The sequence below is a fragment of the Stegostoma tigrinum genome, chromosome 4, assembly GCF_030684315.1.
Source record: "Stegostoma tigrinum isolate sSteTig4 chromosome 4, sSteTig4.hap1, whole genome shotgun sequence".
NCBI classification, from domain to species: Eukaryota; Metazoa; Chordata; class Chondrichthyes; order Orectolobiformes; family Stegostomatidae; genus Stegostoma; species Stegostoma tigrinum.
The window spans coordinates 39,259,065-39,283,895 of NC_081357.1; the positions used below are offsets into that span (position 1 = coordinate 39,259,065).

The 24,831-nt window shown below is 41.6% G+C and overlaps 1 protein-coding gene across 1 annotated transcript in view; it reads left to right on the forward strand.

Annotated features, from left to right (window-relative positions):
• LOC125452234 (uncharacterized protein C6orf163-like) overlaps positions 1 to 24,734 on the forward strand; it is a 30,185-nt gene extending 5,451 nt beyond the window's left edge. The window contains exons 2-5 of the mRNA XM_048530405.2: positions 442 to 536; positions 4,878 to 4,985; positions 17,781 to 17,983; positions 21,360 to 24,734. Of these exons, the coding sequence (XP_048386362.1) occupies positions 442 to 536; positions 4,878 to 4,985; positions 17,781 to 17,983; positions 21,360 to 21,801 (848 nt within the window). The 3' untranslated portion in view covers positions 21,802 to 24,734. The remainder of the gene's footprint in view (positions 1 to 441; positions 537 to 4,877; positions 4,986 to 17,780; positions 17,984 to 21,359) is intronic.
• Positions 24,735 to 24,831: the final 97 nt, after the last annotated feature.

Here is a 24,831-nt window from a genome sequence, read left to right on the forward strand (position 1 = left end):
CTGTGTGTGTGTATGTGTGTGTGTGTGTGTGTGTGTGTGTGTGTGTGTGTGTGTTTGTCCAAATTAGCTCCTGAGTTGAATGCTTGAATAAACCATCCTTTTTGTCTTAATCCTTAAGGGAGTGTATGGTGAGTCATTTTAAAATTGGACTTCACAAACTGAAGGTCTTTTTTTGCCAGAGGGGTCACACCACAGCTTTTCTCGAAAAGGAAATCAAATTTTAAAAAATATTAAAATTACCTGTGTTATGGACAGTGGAGAAGAACAGTAAAAAAAATTTCACCTCGGTTGTGACATACTCTATCCTGCTAATGCAATTAAGTACATATTCTTCAGAAAAAATTAGGCACAAAATCCACATTTGCTTTGTAAATTTTTGGTGCTCATTACTACTGTAATTTAAAAGGCATACACTAAAATACTGTTTTTCTTCCGTTACAGATCTGGGAGCACAGATTCATAAGAAATACATGAACGAGACTGTGAACGAAATTAGGCAGGCTGTGGAGGAAGTGCGAGCAACAATGTTATATTGGGTATAAAAATTATATCTTTTTTAATCTTCAATTTTCTCCTATCCCATCATTTTCTAAGAGGATTCGCTCTAGCCACTGTCTGAACTTTACCCAAATACACATTATTCAGGTGTCAGTTTGAGTTTTGAGTTCGACTGGCTGCACACTGTTGCGTTAAGTTAGGCAATATTGTTGAGCCCAATTCCACAATCACACAACATTCACACTTCCTGTAAAAACCAACAGACATTGATTCTAAAGCATGAAACAGTACAGATTTATAATTTGACATTTTAATTACAAGACAGAAGGGAGAGGGGAGAAATTGGATTTAACTGAAAGCCGTTTCTTTCATTATTGATTTATTTGGCAAATCTTTGTTAGTTACTGATGTACAAACTAAGTATACAAATCACTAATCATTCTAAAAGGCAAAGAGCCTCAATGGACAAAGGCAGTGAGTAAATGATACAAGCATGGCACCAAGATCCCAGGTGAAAATCAGAAAGCACTGGAGAAACTTGGCAGGTCTGACAGCATCTATAGAGAGAGAAAAACAGTTAACCTTTCAAGTTCGAATTTTGTCCTATCCAGGATTGGGCCTATATTTTTTGTTTGTGAGGATTAGATTTAACATCAACCATCCTTCTTCTCCCTGTTATGGCCAATTGGAATGCTGCCATTAATCGATAAAAATTGACTACTTGGTCAAAAGTCAGTGAGTTACATTATCCTGTAAAAGTCACCGTGTGGGTACGTGCACATAATATGGTGATTAAAAAGTGTGTCCCTGAATACAGTAATTACAAGGCTGAAGATATCTATTGCCTTCACAGTTCAAAGTTTTGGCATATGTGAAAGAGAAATCCACATAATTGTTACTTTAATGTACCTTTACCTTGTGTAAATGTAGTCATTAAAGTATGAGCACAAGTGTATAAAAAAAGTAGATATCCACAAATTGCAGCCCCTAAAAATTGTTCTATCCTCTGTTTAAATTGTGTGCCCTTCAACACATCTAAAACATTATTTTGACATTCTTCTGCACTTATGACCCTGGGATTTCACAAGTTTCATTTTATCAGCATTCTGTTGCTGTCCATGGGAGTTTCACAAATATTAGCTTTCCTGGGATCCATCCTTAAAGACTTGCAGTTCAATCAGGTAATACAGATATCCTTAAGATGAATTCACTGAGATTGTTGCCTTGGAAACAGACATTTGAATCCATGGTGTTGTCACAGTTGACATAGACATTGATGTATTAGAGGGCTTTATGAATAAATAGAACCCTTACAGTGTGAAAACAAGCCATTTGGCCCATTGAGTCCATACTACACCTTCAGAAGGCTTTCCACCAAGACTCACACCCCTACACTGTGCCTGTAACTCTGCAATTCCTATGTCTAATCCAACTAGCCTGCTCAACTCTGGACACAAAGGGCAATTTAGCATGGCCAATCCACCTAATCTGCACATCTTTGGACATTGGGAAGAAACTGGAGCACCTGGCAGAAACCCATGCAGACACAGGAAGAACATTACAAACTCCACACAGACAGTTGCTTGAGTCTGGAATTGAACCCAGGTCCCCGGTGCTGTGAGGCAACAGTGTGACCACTGAACCACCATACTGCTCCAATGCTGTGGAACTGTGTGCAGGAGCTTATAGAATGTAATTCAGTGAGCTTTTAGGAGCAAAGTTTGAAGTGAATAGTATAGGTGCATTTAAGGGGAAGCTAGATAAACAATGAGGAAGGAGGGAATAGAGAATCGCAAGAGAGACTAGTGAGATACCACCACCAGGCACATAATACCCTCCCCTCCCTTGTCTGTCTTCTGCAGTGACTGTTCCTTCTAGGACTCCCTGTTCCACTCTTCCTTCAGTCCAATACCCACCATAGCCCCATGGCACCTTCCCCTGTAACCGCTGAAGGTGTAATACCCGCCCTTTTACCTCCTCCCTCCCCATTATCCATGGGCCCAAACATACCTTCCAGGTGAAGAAACACTTCACCTGCACTTCTCACTATCTTTGCTGTTCACAACGTGGTCTCCTCTACATTGAGGAAACTAGGTGTAGATTGGATGACTGCTTCACAGAGCATCTGCATTCTGCCCACAAAAAGGAGCCTGAGCTTCCAGTTGCCTGCCACTTTAACACACCACCCTGTTCCCTGGCCTCTGCCTCAGGCTTGCTGCAGTGTTCCAGCGAAGCTCAGCACAAGCTGGAAGAACAATGCCTCATTTTCATTCAGATGCTGCCAGACCTGCTGACCTTTTCCAGCAACTTTGTTTTTGTTCCAGATTTACAGCATCCACAGGTCTTTCAGTTTTTAAATGCCTCATTTTCCACTTGGGGACCCTGTAGCCCCCTTGACTCAATATTGAGTTCAATAATTTTAGGGCCTGAACTCTTCCATGTCCTAACCCCCAATCCTACACGCCATGCCTTGTTTTCACACTGTCTGCCATTGCACACTACCTACTGTTAGCCACTGGCAGTGTCCATTAACAGCTATTCACCCTCCTAGTCAGATTATTATCCACTCCTTTGTCTATACCACTGTTCTTCTGTCTCTTTGGGCTCTATTCCCACCTATTGTTCACTCCTGACTCCCTCCCCCCACTGTGTCTTGTGCATAAAAACCGACATTTTCCTAGCTACCACCAGCCCTGAGGAAAGGGGTCACTGGACCGGAAATGGTAACTCTGACTTCCTCTTCACAGATGCTGCAATGACCTGCTGAGCTTTCCCTGCAACTTGTGTTTTTCTTTCTGATATACAGCATGCACAACTCTTTCAATTTTTAATCATAAGGGTAGATTTTACCAAGGAATTGGCAGGAAACTCTTGTGGAATATAAACATGGCATGGGCTGGGACTGAAGATTTCTGGTCAGCAATGTCAAAGGCTGCAGATGGAGAAGCATGAGAAGTAATACTTTACTTTGCTCACAGTTACGTAGAATGTGAAATTGTTTGCCACAATGTCAGCTTTCTGATTCGTGCATCAGTTCACTCCATTTTAATCGGTAATTGTGATGTCTTTTGTGGCAGCTAGAATAATAAAGATTTTCTATTAGCTCAGTGCCATGGTGACTGACTGTGCTTGTGGTGGTGGTCAGGTTCTAATACACAGCACGACTCCGTCACTGCCTCCCTTGTGAAGCAGAACTATCGGAAACTATGTCCTTTATCATTTTAAGGGGGTGTGCCTCTGTAGATATGACTCCATTTGTAAGTAGCAGTTCAGTTGCTGCAATTATAATTGAGAAAATGACTACTACCCTGAGAAATTGTTCTTGTATTTCTCTCTACAGTCCTCACTGACCCCTTCAGTATTGGTAAGACCAATCTAGCCTGCCAAACATGCCTCTTTTTTTTTACTGATTCTTCCTCCTGTAAAATTGGAACGTCTCATTAGACTTTCTGTTTCCTAAATTATTATCAGAGCAGGTAAAACTGTGTTAGCCAAAATTCTTGGTCAAAATTTCGATTAAATAACTAATGGAAAATAACATGCAACGTGTTGTTAAGGAAAAGCTCCATTCACGGAGGTGCTTCTGGAAATAGGACAAGTTCCTCTTCAAATGTTGCTTTCCTATCAGCCCAGAACATTCCAGGTCCACGACACCTACTTTGCTTAGCATCAAACAGTGAAAATTGCTGGAAGTTTTGCAAAAATTAAAAGATACCAATTAAATGCTTTTGAATATTAAGCTGAAGTAGTGTGCTTTAGAGCTGACGTCCTGAAGAGAATTTACTTGAATGCAGTGCAGACCAAGAAGACAGTCAGTAGGATTGATGTTCTTCCAGTTTCGAGTCACTTGTGATGGTAATAACAAGATACGCCGTTCTAAAGCTAAAGCACTGCAAAGTGCAAATATACTGGACATATAAATCTATTTACAGGCTTTTTTCTGGAAAAGTAATTTCACCCGATGGATACAAAAGAAGGGTTTTGCCTTAAATCATTAACTTGATCTGCTTATACTCTGTATTGTCAACATTAAATAACATGTGAATTATATCTTTACTTAGCCATTTAGTTCTCCATGCTGCTGCTCACTTCAGACAAAAGGTAAGATAATCTGAGCCAATGGGCTGACCCTGGCTGTTACCAATGTTACACCTTAACAGATGTTCTTTATGGACAAGCCACTTTTCACATTCTGTCTGGGAATACGGCCAAGCCCTGGTGAATCTTACCCGCCGTGGAGAGATGAGTATGAACACTTCATGATAACTGCCAAAGTTCTCTATCCAAAATGACTTAGAACCAATGTAAATGATTTCTCTTCAGGAATAGACAGTGGTTATCATTAATTACGCTTTTATTTTGTGTAAACGCTTGTCCAGGCCAAAAAGGAGAAAGAAGAGGCAGTGAAAGCAGCTTTGGTTGAGGCTGAAAACAAAAAGAAAGCAGCAATTGAAGTATTAAAGAAGACACACATGGTTGAAATGAATGTAAGTACTTGATTCAACCATTTGTTACAACACCTGACTCGGAGATGTGAGCGCTGCCGAGTTGCAGTTATTAGGAAAAGGAGGTGGAGAAGCAAGAGATATTAGGGAGGACATTCCAGAGCACTGGACCATTTGGATAAAGGTGATTACAGGAGGGATGAAGGAAGGCAAACCAGGCTCAGAGAAATGAAATATTTGGGATAGGGAGCAGCCTTTGTGCTGGAGGTAGAGAATTTTTAAAATAATATTGAAATCTTTAAATATGAGCTGTTATGGAACTGAAAGCTAATAGGTCTATAGTTCGAGTACAATAGATGGGTCAGTTTTTGTCCAGTGTGTGCAGGAGGGCTTTCTGACACAGTATGTAGATAGGCCAACAAGGGGCAAAGCCACATTAGATTTGGTACTGGCTAATAAGCCCGGCCAGATATTAGATTTGGAAGTAGGTGAGCACTTTGGTGATAGCGATCACAATTCTGTTATGTTTACTTTAGTGATGGAAAGGGATAGGTGTATACCACTGGGCAAGAGTTATAGCTGGGGGAAAGGCAATTACGATAAGATTAGGCAAGATTTAGGGAGCATAGGATGGGGAAGGAAACTGCAGGGGATTGGCACGTTAGAAATGTGGAGCTTATTTAAGGAAAAGCTCCTGTGTACCCTAGATAAGTATGTACCTGTCAGGCAGGGAGGAAGCTGTAGAGCGCGGGGGCCGTCGTTTATGAAGGAGGTGGAATCTCTGGTCAAGAGGAAGAAGAAGGCTTATGTTAGGATGAGATGTGAAGGCTCAGTTAGGGTGCTTGAGGGTTACAAGTAACCAGGAAAGACCTAAACAGAGAGCTCAGAAGAGCCATGAGGAGACATGAGAAGTTGTTGGCGGATAGGATCAGGCCAAACCCTAAGGCTTTCTATAGGTATTTAAGGAATAAAAGAATGACGAAAGTAAGATTAGGCCCAATCAAGGATAGTAGTGGTAAGTTGTGTGTGGAGTCAGATGAGATAGGGGAAGTGCTGAATGAATATTTTTCAACAGTATTCACTCTAGAAAACAACAATGTTGTCGAGGAGAATACTGAGATACAGGCTACTAGACTAGGTGGGATTGAGGTTCACAAGGAAGAGGTATTAGAAATCCTTCAGAGGGTGAAGATAGATAAGTCCCCTGGGCCGGATGGGATTTATCCCAGGATCCTCTGGGAAGCCAGGGAGGAGATTGCTGAGCCTTTGGCATTGATCTTTAACTCGTCATTGTCTACAGGAATAGTGCCAGACGACTGGAGGATAGCAAATGTGATTCCCCTGTTCAAGAAGGGGAGTAGAGACAACCCTGGTAATTATAGACCAGTGAGCCTTACCTCAGTTGTTGGTAAAATGTTGGAAAAGGTTAGAAGGGATAGGATTTATAATCATCTAGAAAAGAATAAATTGATTAGGGATAGTCAGCACAGTTATACGCACACAAGGCGTTCGATAAGGTTCCCCACAGTAGGCTATTGTACAAAATGCGGAGGAATGGAATTGTGAGAGATATAGCAGCTTGGATCGGAAATTGGCTTGCTGAAAGAAGACAGAGGGTGGTGGTTGATGGGAAATGTTCATCCTGGAGACCAGTTACTCGTGGTGTACTGCAAGGGTCAGTGTTAGGTCCACTGCTGTTTGTCATTTTTATAAATGACCTGGATGAGGGCGTAGAAGGATGGGTTAGTAAATTTGCAGACGACACCAAGGTCGGTGGAGTTGTAGATAGTGAAGAGGGATGTTGCAGGTTACAGAGAGACATAGGTAAGCTGCAGAGCTGGGCTGAGGGGTGGAAAATGGAGTTTAATGCAGACAAGTGTGAGATGATGCACTTTGGTAAGAGTAACCGGAAGACAAAGTACTGGGCTAATGGTAAGATTCTTGGTAGTGTAGATGAGCAGAGAGATCTTGGTGTCCATGTACACAGATCCTTGAAAGTTGCCACCCAGGTTGACAGGGCTGTTAAGAAGGCATACAGTGTTTTAGCTCTTATTAATAGAGGGATCGAGTTCCGGAATCAAGAGGTTATGCTGCAGCTGTACAAAACTCTGGTGCAGCCGCACGTGGAGTATTGCGTACAGTTCTGGTCACTGCATTATAAGAAGGATGTGGAAGCTTTGGAAAGGGTGCAGAGGAGATTTACTAGGATGTTGCCTGGTATGGAGGGAAGGTCTTATGAGGAAAGGCTGAGGGACTTGAGGCTGTTTTCATTAGAGAGAAGAAGGTTGAGAGGTGACTTAATTGAAACATATAAAATAATCAGAGGGTTAGATAGGGTGGAAAGGGAGAGCCTTTTTCCTAGGATGGTGACGGTGAACACACGGGGGCATAGCTTTAAATTGAGGGGTGAAAGATATAGGACAGATGTCAGAGGTAGTTTCTTTACTCAGAGAGTAGAACATAGAACATAGAACATAGAACAGTACAGCACAGAACAGGCCCTTCAGCCCACAATGTTGTGCCGACCATTGATCCTCATGTATGCACCCTCAAATTTCTGTGACCATATACATGTCCAGCAGTCTCTTAAATGACCCCAATGACCTTGCTTCCACAACTGCTGCTGGCAACGCATTCCATGCTCTCACAACTCTCTGCATAAAGAACCTGCCTCTGACATCCCCTCTATACTTTCCACCAACCAGTTAAAACTATGACCCCTCGTGCTAGCCATTTCTGCCCTGGGAAATAGTCTCTGGCTATCAACTCTATCTATGCCTCTCATTATCTTGTATACCTCAATTAGGTCCCCTCTCCTCCTCCTCTTCTCCAATGAAAAGAGACCGAGCTCAATCAACCTCTCTTCATAAGATAAGCCCTCCAGTCCAGGCAGCATCCTGGTAAACCTCCTCTGAACCCTCTCCAAAGCATCCACATCTTTCCTATAATAGGGCGCCCAGAACTGGACGCAGTATTCCAAGTGCGGTGTAACCAAAGTTTTATAGAGCTGCAACAAGATCTCACGACTCTTAAACTCAATCCCCCTGTTAATGAAAGCCAAAACACCATATGCTTTCTTAACAACCCTGTCCACTTGGGTGGCCATTTTAAGGGATCTATGTATCTGCACACCAAGATCCCTCTGTTCCTCCACGCTGCCAAGAATCCTATCCTTAATCCTGTACTCAGCTTTCAAATTCGACCTTCCAAAATGCATCACCTCGCATTCATCCAGGTTGAACTCCATCTGCCACCTCTCAGCCCATCTCTGCATCCTGTCAATGTCCCGCTGCAGCCTACAACAGCCCTCTACACTGTCAACGACACCTCTGACCTTTGTGTCGTCTGCAAACTTGCTGACCCATCCTTCAATCCCCTCGTCCAAGTCATTAATAAAAATTACAAACAGTAGAGGCCCAAGGACAGAGCCCTGTGGAACTCCACTCACCACTGACTTCCAGGCAGAATATTTTCCTTCTGCTACCACTCGCTGTCTTCTGTTGGCCAGCCAATTCTGTATCCAAGCAGCTAAGTTCCCCTGTATCCCATTCCTCCTGACCTTCTGAATGAGCCTACCATGGGGAACCTTATCAAATGCCTTACTGAAGTCCATATACACCACATCCACAGCTCGACCCTCATCAACTTTTCTGGTCACATCCTCAAAAAACTCGATAAGGTTTGTAAGGCATGACCTACCCCTCACAAAGCCGTGTTGACTGTATTTGATCAAGCCATGCTCTTCCAGATGGTCATAAATCTTATCGCTCAGAATCCTTTCTAACACCTTGCAGACGACAGACGTGAGACTTACTGGTCTATAATTGCTGGGGATTTCCCTATTTCCTTTCTTGAAGAGAGGAATTACATTTGCCTCTCTCCAGTCCTCAGGTACGACTCCAGTGGAGAGTGAGGATGCAAAGATCTTCGCAAGTGGCGAAGCAATTGCATTTCTCGCTTCCCAAAGCAGCCGAGGACAAATCTGATCCGGGCCTGGCGACTTGTCAATCTTGATGTTTGACAAAATTTTCAGCACATCAGCTTCGTCTATCTCTATCCATTCCAGCATGCACACCTGCTCTTCAAAGGTTTCATTCACTACAAAGTTCGTTTCTTTCATAAAGACAGAAGCAAAAAACTCATTTAGGGCTTCCCCTACCTCCTCAGGCTCCACACACAAGTTCCCTATGCTATCCCTGATCGGCCCTACTCTTTCTTTGACCATTCTCTTATTCCTCACATAAGTGTAAAATGCCTTTGTGTTTTCCCTAAATCGTTCTGCCAAGCCTTTCTCGTGCCCCCTCCTGGCTCTCCTCAGACCATTTTTGAGCTCCTTCCTTGCCTGCAAGTAATCCTCTCTAGCTGAACTTGACCCTAGCTTCCTCCACCTTATGTAAGCTACCTTCTTCCTTTTCACTAGAAGCTCCACCGCTCTCGTCATCCAAGGTTCCTTAATCTTACCCCTTCTTGCCTGTCTCAGAGGGACATATTTACTCATCACTCCCAACAACTGTTCCTTAAACGTCTCCACATGTCTATAGTTCCCTTACCATGGAACAACTGCTCCCAGTCCATGCTTCCTAACTCATGTCTAATCGCATCATAGTTAGAGTAGTAAGGGAATGGAACGCTTTGCCTGCAACGGTCATAGATTCGCCAACTTTAGGTACATTTAAGTCGTCATTGGATAAGCATATGGACGTACATGGAATAGTGTAGGTTAGATGGGCTTGAGATCGATATGACAGGTCGGCACAACATCGAGGGCCAAAGGGCCTGTACTGCGCTGTAATGTTCTATGTTCTAGGTCGGTGAAGGGAGGAGTGGGGAACCCAATGGGGCTCCAATTGGACAGTACATTTTCATGTAAGCTGGGGTTTAATGTCCCAGTGTTAGATGTGAGAGTGAAAAAGGCGAGGTTATTAACGAGATAGTTGTTAATGTGGCATAGGATCTTAAAGATTATTTTTCTGAGTAACATGGACTTGGCAAGATTTGTGGCAGAATCACAAAGTTGAGAGAGCCCTGCCTTGATTTCAGGATCTTCTCACTCCACCTTTCATGTTTTCCATCACTGGAGAGGTGAGTTTCTCATGCGGCAGCAGTGAGCTGTCAATTAAGGGGGATCACAGCTCTTTAAAATGCCTTATTAACAACCCAAGTCACATCAATTAATAGGGTGTAGAGCTGGATGAACACAACAGGCCAAGCAGCACCAGAGGAGCAGGAAGGCTGACGTTTTGGTCCTAGCCCCTTCTTCAGAAATGGGGAGGGGTAGGGGTTTCTGAAATAAATAGGGAGAGAGGGGGAGGCAGATAGAAGATGGGTGGAGGTGAGGATTGGTGGACAGGAGACAGACAGATAAAAGAGATGGGGATGGAGCCAGTAAAGGTAAGTGTAGGTGGGGAGTTAAGGAGGAGATAGGTCAGTCCAGGGTGGACTGCAAAAATGCAATCCCCCTTTCCCAATTCCTTCGCATCCGCCGCATCTGCTCCCAGGGTGAGGCATTTCACTCCTGTGCATCTCAGATGTCCTCATTTTTTTGAGGACCGCAACATCCCCCCTGTAGTGGTCGAGAATGCCCTCGACCATATCTCCCGTATTTCTCACAGCTCATCCCTCACAACCCCTCCCCGCAATAACAACCAAAACAGAATCCCCCTCGGCCTCACGTACCATCACACTAACCTTTGGATCCAATGCATCACCCTCTGACACTTCTGCCATCTGCAATCCGATCCCACCACCAAAGACATTTTTCCGTCCCCACCCTTATCTGCTTTCCGGAGGGGCCACTCTCGCTGGGACTCCCTTGTCTGCTCAACACTCCCCTCCAGCCCCACCACACCCTGCAATTTTCCCTGCAACCGCAGGAAGTGCTACACCTGCCCCCATACCTCGCCCCTTCCCCCCATCCCAGGCCCCAAGAAGACTTTGCACATCAAGCAGATGTTCATCTGCCAATGCGGCATACTGTATCCATTGTACCCAGTGTGGCCTCCTCTACATTGGGGAAACCAAGTGGAGGCTTGGGGACCGCTTTGCAGAACACCCACACTCGGTTCACAAAAAACAACTGCACCTCCCAGTCGCGAACCATTTCAACTCACCCTCCCATTCCTCAGACGACATGTCCATCCCTGGGCTGCCTGCAGTGCCACAGTGATGCCACCCAAAGGTTGCAGGAACAGCACCTCATATTCCGCTTGGGACCCCTGCAGCCCAATGGTATTAATGTGGACTTCACAAGCGCAATGGTATTAATGTGGACTTCCCCCACCGCATCCCAAAACCAGCCCAGCTCATCCCCATCTCCCTAACCTGTTCTTCCTCTCACCTATCCCCTCCTCCCACCTCAAGCCGCACCTCCATTTCCTATCTACTATCTCATCCCGCCTCCTTGACCTGTCCGTCCTCCCTGGACTGACCTATCTCCTCCCTAACTCCCCACCTGCATTCACATTTACTGACTCCATCCCTGCATCTTTGACCTGTCTGTCTCCTCTCCATCTATCTTCTCCTCTATCTATCTTTTACCTGCCTCCCTCTCTCTCTCTATTTATTTCAGAACAAGGTTCGAAGCCCGAAACATCAGCTTTCTTGCTCCTCTGATGCTGCTTAGCCTGCTGTGTTCATCCAGCTCTACACCTTGTTATCTCAGATTCCCCAGCATCTGCAGTTCCTACTATCTCTCTCCACATCAATTAATACTGAGCTTCCTATATTACCAAACAAGGTAAACATCAATAAAGCTCAACATGGAAATCAGGGAGTGACACCAGCTCACTACTTGCTCCAAAGAACATCCATGTTGGATACCAGGCTCCAATATCTCCACACACACTCCATGGGCACTGATCACATGCCCCCATGTCCATGGACATTGGCAGCTGATGTGTGCCAGCCTCTAAGAATCCTCATAGTACTTCTCCAATCTATTTACAGGATGCTTTTGCACTTCAGTGCTGCATATCATGCTGAACCAGCAACTCTCATTGTAACGCTGCAGCACTGTGATCTCAGGGACAAACACCTGGCTAAAGGACCAGGCTGTACCTCCAGGATCTTTGCTCTCAGTCATGGAATTCACTCACTCTGAGCCTACCTGGATGCTCACTACTTCCTCCCTTGTGTTGTCTTACCTGTTTGCATTTTGTCCTACTGCAGGAGACACATATTATTTCTCCAAAACCAATTTGGATATGATCAGTCAGCTACTTAGTCAGTAAGAGTCAGGAAACTCTTCTCATAAACAGTGAGAAGCTGAATGTCCCTATTGTGGGATAACAAGGTGTAGAGCTGGATGAACACAGCAGGCCAAGCAGCATCAGAGAAGCAGGAAGGCTAACGTTTCAGGTCTGGACCTTCCCTCATAATTTTTCTGAAGAAGGGTCTAGGCCCAAAACGTCAGCCTTCCTGCTCCTCTGATGCTGCTTGGCCTGCAGTGTTCATCTAGCTCTACATATTGTTATCTCAAATTCTGCAGCATCTGCAGTTCCTAGATCTCTGCCCTCATTGTGAGCTATTTTTCTCCTGGAATGAGAAAGCAACTGGTTTTTTGGGAGATAAAAGTGGACAGCACAGCAATTACTTTCAATACAAGTGGGGAGGTTCCCAGAGAGAGTAAGTGCAGACAGCATTGGTGGGGGTCGGTGTGGTGGGGTGGTGGTTTAATGGTGTATTGGATAGGGATGTGGGGGCAGGTGAGGAAAGATATTTCAGCCAGAAGTAGTATTGGGAGAACATGAGCATTGGTTGGAAGCTGGATCCAGTAACGGAGATAGGGTGAGTGTGAGGTATCAGAGCAAAGGTGGTAACACTTACATTGGCAGAATGGAGAAGCTCATAGGCCATCTTCCTATATCTAACTGCTCTAACCCAGGTGGCATCAGATCAGGTTGGCACAGTCTGGTTTAATGGCCTCACTGCTGATCTTGGGCATGAAGATGTGCACCCTCTCTTCACCACGCCATCCAGCGGGACCTTTAGATCCCTTCCCACAAAACAGGGCACTGATTACTCTGTGAATGTCCAGGGCAAAAATCAAGAACTGTGCAAGGCAGCTCCAAACGGATAGTGGTTGTCTGGGTACACAATGAATTTTTAAAGACAGTGTGGGCACATGGGATGCAGCTTAAATCCGGGCTATTGCCAGCAGTGGGAAGTTATTTTGGGAATGGTAAGACGGGGCTTGAATTGGATGTGAGAGTTTCCATGGGGGTGGAGACTATGTGGTTGATAAGGTACATTTAGTAAGGAACGGTGAGAAAACCCACAAGGCAGAACAATGAAAAACCTTTCAAAAAAACCTGACACACTTTCACTTAGCCAAAATAATGTGAGATTCAGCCCCTTATCTGCTACAGTTCTGTCCACCGAGATTCAAAGAGCAGAGCAATACTGAGAGCTGCAATATTATATAAGTTCTAAGCACGGGTGTGCAGCAGTGAGTCTTATCGGCTGACTTACATTACTCAATTGCAATTGCATCCTTTGTATATTGCTATGGTTAGAAGTGTGCTCCTTAACCCATAAACATGCTTCTTACCAAAGAATTTGCTTTCTGTTCACATTTGGTTCAGTCTGCTTTACTTTCACAGCTCCAATGAATATTGAAACATTTTTCTTGAATTGCCCACTTGTGTTGTTGAAAATCGTAAGGAGCACTTTGTTTCAACAATCAATAACTGGTCAGTGCAAGGCATTCAGGATCTTCTACATGTCATTTAGGTTTGAGATACCAACCATTGGTAGACAAAATAAAATCAAAGTATTGCAGATGTTGGATATCTATAATAAAATGAGAAGGTGTTGGTGATACTTGGCAGATTTGGCAGCAGCTGTGAAGAGAGATATATAGTTAACATTAACTCTGCTGTTCTCTCACCAGTTTCTTATTGGTTTTTATTATCCATTGGCTGCAGGTCTTTAGGAAATTTTCTGACGAGGAGTTGGGGACGAGGTTTAATTTCAATAAATGAGAGGTGCTGCAGTTTGGAAAGGCAAATCAGGGCGGGACTTAATAATGGGGTCTGGGAAGTGTTGCTGAACAAAGAGACCTTGGAGTGCAGGTTCATAGTTCCTTGAACATGGAATAGCAGTTAGATGGGATAGTGAAGACGGTATTTGGTACACTTGCCTTTATTGTTCAGTGCATAGAGCATAAGAGTTGGGAAATCATGTTGCTTCTCTACAGGACATTGGTTTGGCCATTTTTGGAGTATTGTGTGTAATTGTGGTCTCCCTCCTAAAGGAAGGATGTTATGAAACCAGAAAGTGTTCAGAAAAGATTTACAAGTTGCCAGGGTTGGAGGGTACGAGCTGTAGTAAGAGGCTAAACAGGCTGATGTTATTTTTCCTGGAGCACCAGAGGCTGAGTGTTGACCTTATAGAGGTTTATAAAATCATGAGGGGCATGGGTAGGGTAAATAGACAAGCTCTTTTCCCTGAGGTGGGGGAGTCCAGAACTAGAGTGCATAAGTTTAAGGTGAGAGGGGAAGAAAATAAAGGGACCAAAGGGGAAACTTTTTCATGTTGAGGGTACTGCATGTATAGAACGAGCTTCCAGAGGAAACGGTAGAGGCTGGTATGATTGCAACATTTAAAAGATATCTGGATGGGTATATGAATAGAAGGGCTTAAAGGGATATGGGCCAAATACTAGCAAGTGGGACTGGATTAATTTAGGATATCTGGTCAGCATGGATGAGGTGGGCTGAAGGGTCTGTTTGGGTGCTGTATGTCTCTATGACTATGACTTTATGACTTCATTAAAAAAATCTGTGTCTTTATTGGTATTTTGGTGATTTATTTGGTGGTCATTTGCTATATGACTTACTGAATTTAATTATTATTTCAACTTCAATCTTAGTGTTTAACTTTGAAGAAATTCTGTATCTTAAAATTGTTTTCTCAAAGATGTCTAATCCACTGTTCTATTTGGCCCAACTCTGACATTATATAATTTTAAAAATATTATTTCTCTTTTCATTTCTTTATAACATATTTATTTATTTTTATTTATTTTAAATGGATTAAAATCTGTGCCATCTTCATACAATATTTAACCTGTACTCTTCAAGCTTCCATTCTTGCAATAGATCAATGTGTTCTTAAATTCTTCATTAAAGTTTCTTTAGACTTCTAAGCTGTGCACATAGACTTTAAAAATATGTTTTACTGAAATATTTTGTGATACTTTTACAAGAACGCTTTAAATTCTATGAGCTAGCAATCTTTACTGTGTTACTTATCAAAGGGCATATTCTGTGAAACAGCAACAGTGTATTCCTATATTGGTTGCTGAAGGCCTTCCGTTTTTTTCCATGAGTAAAATGGTAGCCTTCTCCTTCTGTAGCATTATCCAATGTTCTGCAGCCAAGTTGGAGATTTGTGTGTTGCTTCCTGGGTGAAATGGACATTTTCCTATCTTTTAAGGTTCATTAGATGATCCATGACCCCTTGGACAATTTTTAAAATTAACTTCTAATACTGTGCCAAAATAACTCTTCCTGCCAAAATTGCAATTTAAATTCTGGGTGTCTTGATCATGTAAAACACTTCTTCTGTTAGACTGTTTCTTCATATTGTTCAGATTTACCTTTTTGTTATGATAAATAAACTGGGCCACATTTCCAGTAATGTGATCTTTGAGTAAATTACTTTTCTGACCATTGCTCCATCTATTATACTCATGGCTCCTGGAGTTACAATGCTGGTGATGCTCATTTTGAAAGACTACTTTCATTCCATCCCACCCTGTTTTAATCACCATTACTATGATGTTTGTTCCCAATGCCCTTAATGACATCTAAATTTACGGTCAGAGCTTGCAATTACTCCCGCAGGCTCAATTAGAATCATAGAATTGTACAGCACAGTAAAAGTCCCTTTGGCACAAGTTGTCTTTGCTGACCAGATGCCCTATATAAATCTAGTTCCATTTGCCAGCATATCCCTCTTACCCCTTCCTATTCATATACCCAGCCAAATGCTTTGCGAAAGCTGTAAGTGTACCAGCCTCTACCACTTCCTCTTGCAGCTAAATCCATACATGCACCACCCTGTGTGAAAAAGTTTTCCCTCGGGTCTCTTTAATACCTTTCCCCTGTCACCTTAAACCTATGCCCTCTAGTTCTGGACTCCCATACTCTAGGAAGAAGACCTTGGCTATTCATGCCCAGAATGATTTGGTAAAGCTCTTTAAGGTAACCCCTTAGCCTCCGACATTCCAGGGAATTCTACCCAGTTTATTCAGTCTCTCCCTATCGCTCAAACCCTCCAAACCCCAGCAACATCCTTTTAAATCTTTTCTGCACCTTTTCAAGTTTAGCAACATCTTTCCTATATCTTGGAAGCCGGAAATGAAACAGTTTTTCAAAAGTAAACTAGCCAATGTACTGTACAGCTGCAATATGACTTCCCAACCCCCATATTCAATGCCCTGGCCAATAAATGCAAAACACCCTCTTTTCTACCCTGTATACCCATGATTCCCATTTCTCTGAGGTTTTCAGGTCATCCCAGTGTAGCTAGCTTTTATCCTTTTCCTAGCCCACACAATTTTCTCTCTGCATCAGATCATCACTGAGATTAAGGTTTCTGCTGCTTTCACTGTGCTGCTGGACCGATAACTGCAGCTGTTTGTTGGTTTTCACATTTCAGCTGCTGTGTTCATGCCTTCTTAAAGTGGAAGTCTTCTTAAATCAGTAACTTTGCTTGTTGTGAAAACCTTCCTTTTCTGTATGAAGTAGATTATCTCTACTGTTGTTACATTCAGGTATTTCTACAATGGTGCCTACCACTGATCATCATGTTATACTGGGCTCTGGGTACTGATCACCGTTTGGGGTATACACTCTCACTAATCCTCGTTACTGTGCTGAGACTAAGGATCAAATTAGTAATCAGTGGTAGAGAATAAATCACCAGAGAATCTTAAAAATAGGATGCATTTTCTTATATAACAAGGAATAATTTATTGTGTAATAGCAATAGATACAATTAACATTAACATGTTAGTTCCAACTATCAGAAGTTCGGCATTTCACATAAGTTTCATTGGGACCTCATTTAAGACCAATAGTTCTTCCACCCAAAGATGGTGTGACATCCTCAATACCATTACCTTGTACAACACTGTAGACATTTTGTCCTCTGAAATAATTTAGTTATCATATTTTTTCTTTATAATTTTGTTCTTCTATGAAAGTGTTAATGTCAACATACTGAAGTTAGCAATTCACTGTGAGAGGAAATGCTGAGAATGATCCATACACCAATACAAGCATAAGCCACCACACTATCACATCAGTTTTGCATTTGAACTAGAAAGGTAGGAAGGTATTAGAATGTATTAGCTTCCCAGTGTGTTTCTACAGGATGTGGACTGTTCCTAACAGTTCTTTCCGTGATATGATTCTTGACCTTGCCCTGGTCTTAATGGGGAGATGTGATACAGTTCTGGGGTACATTACCAAGAGAAGACACATCATATGTGAAGTGGAAGAGACTATCAACAGCCTATCAAAAATGTAAATTGTTGAATCACAACCAGTGTTGTCCTTTGCTGGGCTGACTTACTCTATCATCATTTCAAACACCGGTGTAAAGTTACATAATATTGGAGGTTAAGTAAACAAAGACCATCAGATGAAAATATGTTGCAACAGACATATCTCTGAAGCCTATAAGATATGATGATTGGAATTTTCTTTCAAATCATGGTGTCGGATAAAAGTTTGTTTTAACATTTTTTCAGTTTGAGAAGTCATTTCCAAACTATGTTAGAACTTAATTTCTTTTCAACATTGTTTGACTATCGTTCTGTTTTAATAGAAAGCAATACGAAAAACAGTGGCTAAAATGCAATGGCAACAAGAGCAGATGGTGAGCAAGGAACATGAAGTTGGAAAACAACGATTAGCGCATGAAATCCAGCTGATGCTTCATAAGTGTGAAATTGAAAAAGAAAAGGCTGTAGCTGAAGCCATAGAAAAAGAAAAGCAACTTGCATCCCATACTCTTGATCAAGTGATAACGTAAGTTCTTGGATCTCACTGTATGTGTCAGATCTATGCAATAATAGCTGCCGACATCTTTGCAGCATTTGGAATAACTATGCAGCTAACTCTGCTGACAAGATCTTGTGCTTCCCATTATTGCAAAGTGGATGCGCCATTTCTTTATCAGTAACATCTTGGTAACTATGGTCCACTCTGCTAGGAATCATCCTGGCATACCTTTGCTCATGTTGAGAGAGACAGTGTGGTAGTTGTAATATCCTTGGCAATCCAGAAGCACATTCTAAGCTCTTGGGACTTGCTGTTAAATTGCAACACAGCAGCTGGTGGATATCAAGTTCAAATGATAAATCCGGTATGGAAAACTCATCAGAAAATTGGTGGCTGTTAAATTAGCATTGATTGTTATTAACGCCCATTTAACCTCTTGGTTCAAGGGGAAATAGGGATGGGTAGTGAATGCTGGCATTGCCAATGACAAAAATTAATGAAGAAAAATAATCAGTCTGGTGGAGAAAGACATACAATGATACAAGTAAGCATCTGGCATCACAATTATTGAGATATTGCCATGTTTTCTTTGTCCCATAATGACACTAGAATGTTTACCCAACATCTTTTGGTGGCTGTTGGAGGGAAAGGTTATTACAAGTGTTCTCACAAACAATTCTAATAGGAGCAGACAAAGTAAATGCAGGAAGGATGTTCCCAATGATGGGGGATTCTAGAGCCAAGGGTCACAGTGAAGGATATAGGATAGTTCATTTTAGACTGAGATGGTGAGCCTGTGGGATTCTCTATCACAGAAAGCAGTTGAGATCAAAACATTGAATGTTTTTAAGAAAGAGCTAAATGTAGTTTCTAGGACAAATGAGGCCAAAGGGTATAGGGAGAAAAGGGCAACAGGGTACTGAGTTGGATGATCAGCCACAATCATATTGATTGGCAGAGCAGACTTGAAGGAGCAAATGGCTACTCCTGCCCCTATTTTCTAAGTTTTCATGTGTTTGTCATGGCTTAGAACCAAGGAGTACATCAGGGCCTATTCACCAACACAGGGATTGAGGGGGTTAACTGTCGCTGAGGTTGCAGGGGTAGGGAGCTGCAATGCTTGGGGCAAGGTAATTTTGCATATAACCGGATTAGAGCTGGCACATGTGGGTACGGAGCAGGGCTGTTTCCCCGGTTAGGGGCACATTGCCACTGTCTGTGGTTCAGCAATCAAACCCGCTATGCACAGATCAGGGCTAGGTCCAGGGAGCCAAAGGCCCATATCCGCAGGAGCATCGGAATCTGTGATTTCTGTCCCCACCTAGGGTGTCAAAAAGGATTAATTTATTGCCATTGAGGTTGTCTCTAATTGCAAACTTTAAAATACTGCAGATGAAACTTGCAACAGGAGTCTGCATGCATTCTGGAAAATACCTACAGAACCCAATTTGTGAACCATTGATCTAGGTGTATTACAAATGAAAAGTAAGTTCATATATAATGTGTTGAACACTGTGTACGTTTCTAGTCTGTGTATTACATGAAAAGGGATAAAGCAGCTTTTGGTAAGGTTTATAAAAGGTTCACAAGAAGTATACAAGAACTGAGAGATCATATCTATCAGGAAAGATTCAACAGCTGTTTTTTTTCTGTTGAGGACAGACAAGGCTGAAGGGGGATTATTAGATGATGAACTTTCAGAAGGATTGTGACTAGGTAGTTGTGACTAGGACTCTTAAATATAGGAGTAAAGTAATTGGAGATTTGGGACAAATCTCTTCATTTAGATGTTTGTTAGAATGTGGAACTTTTCATCACAAGCAATAGTGATGGACCTGCTCTTAATCTCCTACCTCTTGCATATTTACAATATGTAAATGATCATCTTGCTACATTTGAATTTGCAGCTGTAATGTCTTAATATGCTCCATCCTACACTCAAATTCACATTTGAAATGGAGCAATTTAAAAAAAACTTCTTTTCCTCAATGTCCTAGTTGAAAAATCAGTCAAGTATTTCTTTTCTACTGTTTAGCACAAAAATACTTTTGCCAGTCAGTAAATATGTTGGGATCCCTATTGTTCCCTGGGCTATAACACTGATTTTATTGGAAACCTCACAAATAGGGTCCAAGTCTTTGTTCATTGTGCAAACTCAAAGCAGAAATAGGGATATCAAAGCCATCCTGCAAAATAATGGCTACTTTGATCGAATAATTTCTCACTGTTAATTGCGCAAAATCATGGAAGGCCCTAAAGAGATCACTTTCCATCTTGAAAAGTGCCCAATCTATCTCAGGTTACCCTGGAATAGTAAGAAGTCTTAAAGGATTGAGTAACAGGCGGTGCTTGTTGTTTCACATTGCTACAAAGGACATTCTAAAGACTGGCAGATCATATCCAACAGCATGTCCTTTGCAACAAAAAACAAAGTTGCTGGAAAAGCTCAGCAGGTCTGGCAGCATCTGTGAAGGAAAAAACAGAGTTAACGTTTTGGGTCTGGTGAAAAGGGTCAACGAAACATTAAAATGGATGAAAGCCATTCTCAGGTTCATTTCTCAGTGCTATGCCCTGACCAAGAGAATCAACCCACCTGATTTAAAATAAAACAAAGCCTGACAATTAACTCTTAAACAGCATTAACGGATGTGTTCTCCTTGGAAATACCAATCAGACTCCACCTCCCAACCAATCAGTACTCTGTTCTCACACAGAATAAGTTCTGGTTTCCTCTTGAATTTGTATTCTTGCAAAATGCCCTGAAGAGTGCAAAATGAAAAGCTTCAACAAAATGTGTCTTTTTTCAGCAATACTTAAATGTTCATTTTCTTTACTTGTAAATTCAATTTGAAACTTGAATGAAGTGAGTTGGGAAAATTGTATTTTGTAATTGCAATAAAGCTCACAATCAAAATTTTAAAAGAGCAATATTGTGGGGTTACATTTTCTGCTCATTCAGCTGGAGGTTCCCAAATACACAAATGTTTTTACACCAAACCTGGCCTCAAGTACACCCAGCAGCAGAATAAGGCTGGAGTCCATACAAATAATAAACCTGAAACTTACGATAATGGTGTGATTTTGCTCCCTCACTTTTAAATTCATCTTGGTCACTCCATTGAGTAAGGCTGAATGATTTGTGCTGAATTATGAGCAGTTATATGTGTGAATTTACAATCCAAAGTAACATAATTTGATTATGAGTCACCACATATCATTTATTTGGATCTCATACAAAGTAACGAGACAATTAATTGGATTCGGCTCAAATGCAGAATTCTGAACTGAAAGAATAGTATGTTAACTCAGCACTAGATCAAGAGCACCTAATTATATTACAGTTTCAAATGTGCTTTTTTTTCCCTGTGAGGTACTAATATTACATTTGTTTATTTCTAATCAGAAAGCTAAAAACCGATGCTGAAACACAAAGTCAATCCATTCTACAAGAAACTTTGGAGATCCAAAAAGCAGAATATGAAGAGAAGATCATGATGGAAGTTGCTAAAGCTCGTGTTGAAGAACAGGCACAAGCTATGGAACCCATCCTCATCCTACAAAGTAGACATCAGTCTGAAATTGACATGTTGAAAAGACTACTGTGTGAGAAAGAGGTTGACCTCAAAGACGTTTACAATAAAGTGGAAACCATGACCATCTTGGAATTAGAGCTAGAGACTGAGCTACGAAACACAAGGTCAGCTTTTCAAGAGTACATTAATCTTACCTACCCAAATTTAGCTCCTGGGCAGGCAGACTTCATTCTTCCACCTCGACAAATGTGCAAAGATTCTCTTACAACCAACAAACCCCAAAATGCTCAAAAACGTCCCCAAGAGAAATAAAGAGTTAAAAAAAGGAGTGTTTCCACTTTTGTTAAACTCGAAACAAAATCATTCAGTAATTATAACGTACTAAACTTGTCAGCGCCCTGCAGTTTTTTTAGTAATCCACTGCATCACAAATATTAACAATAACAAATATTATCAAAATTTCCATAAAATATAAAATTATTATTTCAACTAAATAGTAGAATAGATGCCCCAGTGTCCTGAGATTTGGTATAAGAAAGAAATCTGAACATCAACAACCTTTCAAAAACCTGAACCAGTTAAAATTTCTTGAAGGGAGATGATACTATAGTGGCAACGTTATTGAACTGGTAAAGCAGAAGCCAGGCTAATCTCCTGGAAACAGGAATTTAAGTCCCACTATGGTGGGCAGCAAGGTTTAAAATAAATTGATAAAAACTAGATTTGAAAGTTATTTTCAATAATGGCATCATGAAGCTGTCAGTTGTTGTAAACTACAACCAATCTAGCCAACGAATGTCTGTGCGAGACGTAGATCTACTCTCCTTATACAGTTTGACCTATGTGTGACTTCAGACCGACTTGACTGTTAATGGCCCCATGAAATGACTGAAAAAGCCCACTACATTCAACAGCAAGAAGAGATGAACAACAGATGCTGGCCTTGCCAGAGATACTCAAATACCATTAAAAATATTTTAAAATGTGGAAATTCATTTTTAGTCATTGAATATTTGTATTTGACAGATGACACCAGAAAAATTGAATTGATGAAGGGGTAGTTGATTCAGATGGAAGAAATTCAAATATGCACACAGAACATAATTATTGAACTACCCTGATTTTGTGATTGAATTTGCTACTATTAATCCAGTTCCCGTACATTTACTGAAAGAGAGTTATGTTATAGTTGCATACCAGAACTTCAAGAGAATCAGTGGATGGAGGTGAGTGTACTAGCCATCACTGAGGAGAAGGTGTTGGGAAAGCTGAAAGTTCTGAAGGTGGATTAATCGCCCATATCAGATGGACTACAGCCCATGGTTCTGAAGGAGATCGCTGAGAAGATTGTAGAGGAATTAGTGGTGATATTTTAGGAATCACTGGAGTTAGGGAGAATCACATGGGACTGGAAAATGGTTAATATAACATCCCTGTTTAAGAAGGAAGGGAGGCAACAGATACTATAGGCTGGCTAGGCTGTTGGCAAGATTTTAAAGTCTGTCGTTAAGGCTTGTGGAGTGCTTGGGGTGCATGGTTAAATAGGATCGAGTCAGCACGGCTTCATCAAAGGAAGGTCACACCTGACAAATCTGGTAGAATTCTTTGAGGAGGTAACAAGCAAGTTACACAAAGGAGAGCCAGTGGATGTGATCTATTTGGATTTCCAGAAGGCCTTTGACAAGGTGCCACATAGGAGGATGATAAATAAGATGACAGTCCATAGTGTTAGGAATAAAGTACTGCCTTGGAAAGAGACTTATCTGCTAATGATCTTGATGAAGGCCTGCAGACATTGTTGCTAAACTTGCAGATGGTACAAAGGCAGGTGGAGGAATAGGTAGTGGGGAAGCGGGGAGGCTGGAGAAAGACTCGGAGGATAGGAGACTGGGCAATACAATGGAATACAATTTGGGAAAGTGTGAGATTACACAATTTGAAAGGAAAAACAGAGGCATAAACTATTTTCTAAATTGGGAAATACTTCAGAAATCTGAAGCAAAAAGGCATTGAGGGATCCTAAGGTTAACATGTAGGTTCAGTTGGCATTTCGGAACAGAAACGCAATGTTAATATTAATTTCAAGAGGGCTGGCATACCAAAACAGAAATAGACTGCTGAGGCTGCATAAGGAGTTGGTCAGACTGCATTTGGAACATTGTGAGCAGTTCTGGGCCATGTATCTGAGGATGGATGTGCTGACTACAGAAAGTCCAGAGGAGGTTTACAAGAATGATTTCAGAGGTAAAGGGCTTGTCATATAAAGATGGTTGAGGCCTTTGGGTCCGTACTTAATAGAGTTTGGAAGAATAAGGGGATATCCGATTGAAACTTAGACAACACTGAGAGGTCTAGATATGGAGAATTTGTTTCCATTAGTAGGAGAGATGAGGACCTGAGGGCACATCCTCAGAGTGAAGGTAAGACCCTTTAGAACTGAGATTAGGAGGGATTTCTTCAGCCAGAGGGTGGTTAATCTGTGGAATTCATTGCCACAGAAGACTGAATGGATTTAAGACAGAGATAGGTTCTTGATTAGTAAGGGGATCAAAGGTTACACGAAGAAGGCAGGAGAATGGGGTTGAGAAATATATCAGCCATGATTGAATGGCAGGGCAGACTCAATGGGCTGAATGACCGAACTCTGCTCCTGTAATTTATGATTTTGTAGGTAAACTAGTTACTTATATTTGATTTTGAACAGTTGAGACTCCTTCTTATCAAGAGATACAAAAAGTGTCCATTCAGGAACCCATATTTTGATGTACTAAAGTCCTTACATTAGATAATAGGTTTGTAAAGTGCAACTTATGACAGAACTTTTCATCTTAACAAAAGCAGAAATTATTGGAAACACACAGACCTGATGATGTATTTGCTGGGAGAAAATGTTAACATTTCCATTGTGTGACTTTTCACTATTTAAATAACTGTAGGAAAAAAATGTATAACCGTGGTCACAAAAGGCAGAATATTTTCAAACCAGGAACGTACCATAGCCATTTCACAATGTTTGGTAATGTGGTACTGTGTAGATGTTCATCTTCACAGTCTGTGAAGCACAGAAAATGTGGTAGCGAGGTTGTAACATAAAATAGCTGATTTTCATCTTCCTGAAAGTAGAAAAGATCCAGAGATGTTCATTTCTGACTTTCACGCTGGCATTAAAAATGTAAGTATAAAACCTAGATTTTGCGTAAATATACTGTGCATTACTGTAAAAGAAGCTCTATCCTGACCATGCCAATGCCACAGTAAACTGCTGGTACAAAACACAGCGGTGTAACATATATCTGTAACCTTAAAAATTGAATCAATGATATGAGAATAAACAGTAAGTCA